General features: G+C 44.3%; 1 protein-coding gene across 1 annotated transcript; it reads left to right on the top strand.

Moving 5' to 3' along the window:
- The first annotated feature begins 3,013 nt into the window (after window positions 1–3,013).
- On the top strand, window positions 3,014–5,766 carry LOC112078251 (scavenger receptor cysteine-rich type 1 protein M130-like). Its single transcript, XM_070441996.1, has 5 exons — window positions 3,014–3,052; window positions 3,238–3,601; window positions 3,723–3,775; window positions 4,590–5,023; window positions 5,649–5,766. Exons 1-5 carry the CDS (start codon window positions 3,014–3,016, stop codon window positions 5,764–5,766), a joined length of 1,008 nt encoding a protein of 335 aa, XP_070298097.1.
- The last annotated feature ends 768 nt before the right edge of the window (window positions 5,767–6,534 follow it).

Here is a 6,534-nt window from a genome sequence, read left to right as displayed (position 1 = left end):
CTGAGGAGACCACTGCCTCAGCTAGTACTCTGGTACATACAGGAGGGTAACTGGGAAACACTAGCTAGCTACACTAGCTAGGACTCTGGTACACACAGGATGGAGGCTGGTAGTAGACACAGGTAGCTAGGACTCTGGTACATACAGGATGGAGGCTGGTAGACACTGCTAGCTAGTACTCTGGTACATACAGGGATGGAGGCTGGGTAGACACTAGCTAGACATAACTAGCTAGGACTCTGGTAACATACAGGATGGAGGCTGGGTAGGACACTGCTAAGCTAGGACTCTGGTACATTTACAGGATGGAGGCTGGGTAGACACTAGCTAGCTAACTAGCTAGTACCTCTGGTACATACAGGGATGGGGCTGAGGAGAAACTGCTAGCTAGGACTCTGGTACATACAGGAGGGAGGCTGGGTAGCTAGACACTGTAGCTAGGACTCTGGTAATTACAGGATGGCAGGCTGGGTAGACACTGCTAGCTAGTACTCTGGTTACACTAAACAGGATGCGAGGGCTGGATAGACACCTGCATACGCTAGTCTCTGGTACGATGACAGGAGGGTAACTGGGAAACACTTAAGCTAGGCTACACTAGCTAGGACTTCTCGGTACTAGTTGTACTGTGTTCAATATGGCAGTTTATTGTGAAGAACAAACACATTGGTAAATAACAAACTATTATTTATGTTTTTTTTCTCCCCTTTAGCACTTTACTATTTGCACATCATTACAACACTGTATATAGACATAATTAGACATTTTAATAGTCTTTATTCTTTTTGGAACTTTTGTAAGTGGAAGGCTCTTTTTTGAAATCAACAAACCATGAGAAGACTTTGCCTTTGTTTTTTATTTGTTTGTTTGTCATTAGGGTGTGCAGGGTGAATACGTTGGTCTGTCGTACATGTTAATTTGGTTAAACGCCAATTTGACATTTGCTCAGTACATTGTTTTCACTGAGGGTAATGATAATACAGAGGGTTTCCCAAGGTTGCTGTTGACGCATATCCCACGGTAGTTATTTGGGTCAAATTTGTTTCCACTTTTGTGGATTGGGTGATCAGTCCTTTGGTTCCAAATATTGGGGGAAGCTAAGGATGGTGTTAAAAGAGTTTAATATAAGCGTAGAATTTCTTGTGTGTATATTTTATAATTTAATTGACGATACCATCAACACCACATGCCTTTTTGGGTTGGAGGGTTTGTATTTTGTTCTGTAGTCCGTTCATTTTAATTAGATAATCCAGTGGGTTCTGGTAGTCTTTTAGTAGCTGATTCTAAAATGTGTATTTTATCATGTATATGTTTTTTGCTGTTTGTTCTTTGTTATAGAGCCAACAAAAATTGATAAGTGGGTTATCCATACATCTCTGTTTTGGATAGATTACGCTTGTGTTGCTGTTTGTTTAGTGGTTCCAATTTTCCCAGAAGTGGTTAGAATCTTTTTATTTATTTTAAATGTAACCTTTATTCAACTAGGCAAGTCAGTTAATCGTATTTACAATGACGGCCTACCCTATATTCTATGGATTCTTCATTACATTGAGCTCGTTTCTGACGTGCTGTTCTTCCTTTTTCCGTTTTGATTTTCGTGTTGTTTTAGTGATTCACCATAGTGAAGGCTCAGTTTCTGGGTCTCTGTGTTTTTGGTTGGACAGGTTCTCAAAATTTTTTTTTTTTTTTTGCATTCTCATCAAACCATGTTGTCATTGTATTATTCTATTTTGAATATGTTAGATTCTTCTCTCCTCTTTCTCTCTATGTCTCTCTTTCTCTCTCTCTCTCTTCTCTCTCTCTCTCTCTCTCTCTCTCTCTCTCTCTCTCTCTCTCTCTCTCTTCTCTCTTCTCTCTCTCTCTCTCTCTCTGTTCTCTGTCTCTTCTCTCTCTCTCTCTCTCTCTCTCCTCTCTCTCTCTCTCTGTCTGTCTGTCGTCTTCTGTCGTCTGTCCGTCTTCTGTCTGTCTGCTCTGTCTGTCTGTCTTCTGTCTGTCTGTCTGTCGTCTGGGTCTCTCTCTCCTCTCTCTCTCTCTCTCTCTCTCTCTCTCTCTCTCTCTCTCTCTCTCTCTCTGTCTCTTCTCCTCTTCTCTGTCTGTCTCCTCAGATCTCCAGCTCAAAGCCCACCAGGTGGTAGAGTATGCATTTCTAATATATAGCAGTTCTATTTTAGTCTTATACCACATGAGAGATTCCCGGGTCCATACACACCACCAGTCCAATCAAACAACAATAAGAATAAGTCCATTCCATGGAACTACTAACATTTCAACCATAAAGCATTACTGCTGTTATAATAACAGAAACACTGTCATAATCTGTCCTCACCGCTGTGTTTCCCCTTCTCTGCTGTTTACAGCTGAACACTCAGTCAGACTGGTGAATGGGACAGCTCGGGCACAGCAGAAGTCTTCTACAGAGGAAAGTGGTTGGGTCTACGTACTGGAATGTGGTCGGGTCTACGATACTGATGGTGGTCCGTACAGTGGTAGTCTACGTACTGAGTTGGTCGGGTCCTACGTACTGACTGTGGTCGGGTCCTCGTACTGAGTGGTCGGGTCTACGTACTGAGTGGTTAGGTCTACGTACTGAGTGGTCGGGTCTACGTACTGAGTGGTCGGGTCTACGTACTGAGTGGTTTGGTCTACGTACTGAGTGGTCGGGCGTGATGAGAGAGGCTAAGATTGTGTGTAGACAGCTGGACTGTGGGAATGTTGTGGCTGAATCTAGAGGACCTCTGTTTGGAAAGAGAAGAAGAGCAGTCAGACTAGGTGGTTGTTATGCAAATGAGTCTTCTATTACAGAGTGTGACATCATAAGAAGTGGACGTAGGTTCTGTAATGGTGAATATTATCATCATGTGATCTGTTCAGGAAAGACACTGGTCATATTGAGAGATTTATTTGTACATTATACAATATTGCTTGTATCATGTATTTTCTAATATTTAATTTAAATAGAGGGAGAGATGTCAGGTGTATTTAAACATTATATTTGTGTTTGTCATATTGGTTTATGGGAGATGTTCATGGGCAGATCATTGTAGTTCAGATGGTACTGAAGTGAAGCTGCCTGATGGATGTCCAGCTGTTTATTTTCTATAAAGTGAAGTGAACTTATTCCTGTCTCCTGCCTGCATTATTCCCAACCCGATCCTGAGTGACTAAGAACACATCTCTACCTCTTACAGTATCAAACATAGCAAACTTCAATCTTTTATCCAACATATTTGTGTTTAGTCCTTGACAGTGTCATCAACAAAACTGATTGAATGTTCAACCAACTCTTTTTCTCCAGAGTCTGTGCGTCTTGTGGATGGAGCTGGTCTCTGCTCTGGGAGAGTGGAGGTGAAGTCCAATCAGTCCTGGGCCTCAGTGTGTGAAGCTGACTTTGACCCGCAGGATGCAGAGGTAGTCTGTGGGGAGCTTGGCTGTGGGGCTCCTGCAGCTCTACAGGGGGGGCTCTATGGAGGAGGTGAGGGTCACACCTGGGATAAAGAGTTCCAGTGTAAAGGCAAAGAGTCCCTTCTCCTGGACTGTGACACCTCAGACAGAAAACACAACACCTGCCTACCTGATAATGCTGTTGGACTCACCTGCTCAGGTAAGAAACAGTTTGTCACTCAATCAATATTGTTTCTCACCTGGAGTGAAGAACATGAGAGGCAATATAGGTGTGTTTTAGTGAGAAAATAGTAAGATTACTGTCTCTTTTCGTTTCTCAGAGTCTGATGAGGCTGGTGGGAAGAGGCAGTCGCTATGCTGCTGTAGTGCAGTGGTACGACCAGGGAGAGTGGAGGACAGTGGGAGCTGAAGACTGGGACTTGACCTGGACGCCGGCAGCTGCAGTAGTGTGTAGACAGCTGGGCTGTGCAGTGGTACGACCAGGACTGTGGGAGCTGAAGACTGGGACTTGACCTGGACGCCTGCCGCTGCAGTAGTGTGTAGACAGCTGGGCTGTGCAGTGGTACGACCAGGACTGTGGGAGCTGAAGACAGCTGGGCTGTGGCTCCACTGTTTCAGAACTACTTGGAAACACCACTAGAGGGTTTGGAGGTTTCCTGTTCTGGGTCTGAGTCGTCACTGAGGGAGAGTTCCAGAACACACCACTAGAGGGTTTGGAGGTTTCCTGTTCTGGGTCTGAGTCGTCACTGAGGGAGAGTTCCAGAACACACCACTAGAGGGTTTGGAGGTTTCCNATATTATCGTCATGTGATCTGTTCAGGTAAGACACTGGTCATATTGAGAGATTTATTTGTACATTATACAATATTTGCATGTATCATGTATTTTTTTATATTTAATTTAAATAGAGGGAGAGATGTCAGATGTATTTAAACATTATATTTGTGTTTGTCATATTGGTTTATGGGAGATGTTCATGGGCAGATCATTGTAGTTCAGATGGTACTGAAGTGAAGCTGCCTGATGGATGTCCAGCTGTTTATTTTCTATAAAGTGAAGTGAATTTATTCCTGTCTCCTGCCTGCATTATTCCCAACCCGATCCTGAGTGAGTAAGAACCCATTTCTACCTCTTACAGTATCAAACATAGCAAACTACAATATTTTATCCAACATATTTGTGTTTAGTCCTYGACAGTGTCATCAACAAAACTGATTGAATGTTCAACCAACTCTTTTTCTCCAGAGTCTGTGCGGCTTGTGGATGGAGCTGGTCTCTGCTCTGGGAGAGTGGAGGTGAAGTCCAATCAGTCCTGGGCCTCAGTGTGTGAAGCTTACTTTGACCGGCAGGATGCAGAGGTAGTCTGTGGGGAGCTTGGCTGTGGGGCTCCTGCAGCTCTACAGGGGGGGCTCTATGGAGGAGGTGAGGGTCAGACCTGGGATAAAGAGTTCCAGTGTAAAGGCAATGAGTCCCTTCTCCTGGACTGTGACACCTCAGACAGAGAAAACAACACCTGCCTACCTGGTAATGYTGTTGGACTCACCTGCTCAGGTAAGAAACAGTTTGTCACTCAATCAAYATTGTTTCTCACCTGGAGTGATGAATATGAGAGGCAATATAGGTGTGTTTTAGTGAGAAAATAGTAAGATTACTGTCTCTCTCTTTTCTCAGAGTCTGATGAGGCTGGTGGGAGGAGGCAGTCACTGTGCTGGTGTAGTGCAGTGGTACGACCAGGGAGAGTGGAGGACTGTGGGAGCTGAAGACTGGGACTTGACCTGGCTGACTGCCACTGCAGTAGTCTGTAGACAGCTGGGCTGTGGCTCCACTGTTTCAGAACTAACTGGAAACACCACTAGAGGGTTTGGAGGTTTCCTGTTCTGGGTCTGAGTCTTCACTGAGGGAGTGTTGAAGAACACATGAACTCATTTCCTTCTTTCATACAACTTCCTCTGCACCTCTCATGATGACTGTTTAGCTGTTCAGTCTGTTTTGCAAAATAGATCACTCAGTCAAGTAGGAATCAAATACACCTTAAATATCCCAGAATGCTTTTGTATTTGAGTGTTATCTCAGTGAATGTCTCTACTCACCACCACTGTCACATGTCATGTTATTGTCATATCTAAATGAGGGAAAGTAGTTGAGGCGCTACGTTTTCTTTTTCTCTCCTCTTGGTCCAGATGTCCTGCTTAAGCCTGATATCAACATATGTTGTCTCAGTGACTGTAGGCCCCTTAGACCACCAGGAGGCAGAACAGGGTGAGCAGCACGGATCTTTATGGCAATGCCATGGAGACGGTCTCCCTGAGCTCCAGAGCTGAAGCTGGACCGGGAGAGGAGAGAGCAGCCCAGGGGACGGAGTAGGAGTAGAATGAAGCTGATCTAGGATGAAGCTGATCCTACATACTGATCTCAGGTAAGAGGAGAGATGGTTGGAGGTTCCTGTTGGAGTCTGAGTCGGTACTGAGGGAGAAGTTCCAGAACACACCACAGAGGGTTGGAGTTTTCCTGTTCTGGGTCTGTAGGGGTGGTCATGGGTGACAGTTCCAGGAAGGACCACCACTAGAGGGGTTCTGGATCCGGTCTGTGGGTCCTGAGTCGGTACTGAGGAGAGTATGCAGACACATAGAAACTCTTCTGATATTCACAGTGATCTGCTCAGAGTCATAACAACGATATATCATTATATTCAATCTCATTTCCTTCTTCATACAACTTCCTCTGCACTCTCAAATGATTTGCTGTTCAGTCTGTTTGGCAAATAGATCACTCAGTCAAGTAGGAATCAATACACCTTAAATATCCCAGAATGCTTTTGTATTGAGTGTTATCTCAGTGAACGTCTCTACTCACTAACCACTGTCACATGTCATGTTATTGTCATATCTAAATGAGGGAAAGTAGTTGAGGCGCTACGTTTTTTTTTCTCTCCTCTTGTTCAGATGTCCTGCTTAAGCCTGATATCAACATATGTTGTCTCAGTGACTGTAGGCCACTACTCATGTTGCCCTGTGAGGGAGGGTTGGCTGCACTGTTACATGCTATGTTATTGTCATATCTATAGGAAACTAGTGAAGAGGTTTTTTCTTCTTTCTTTATTGTTACAGATCTCTGGTCAGCCTTGATTCTCTC

The sequence above is a fragment of the Salvelinus sp. IW2-2015 genome, unplaced genomic scaffold, assembly GCF_002910315.2.
Source record: "Salvelinus sp. IW2-2015 unplaced genomic scaffold, ASM291031v2 Un_scaffold5449, whole genome shotgun sequence".
Taxonomy (NCBI): Eukaryota; Metazoa; Chordata; class Actinopteri; order Salmoniformes; family Salmonidae; genus Salvelinus; species Salvelinus sp. IW2-2015.
The sequence above is the reverse complement of the archived record's forward strand: the minus strand, read 5'-3'. Positions and strand labels throughout refer to the sequence as shown.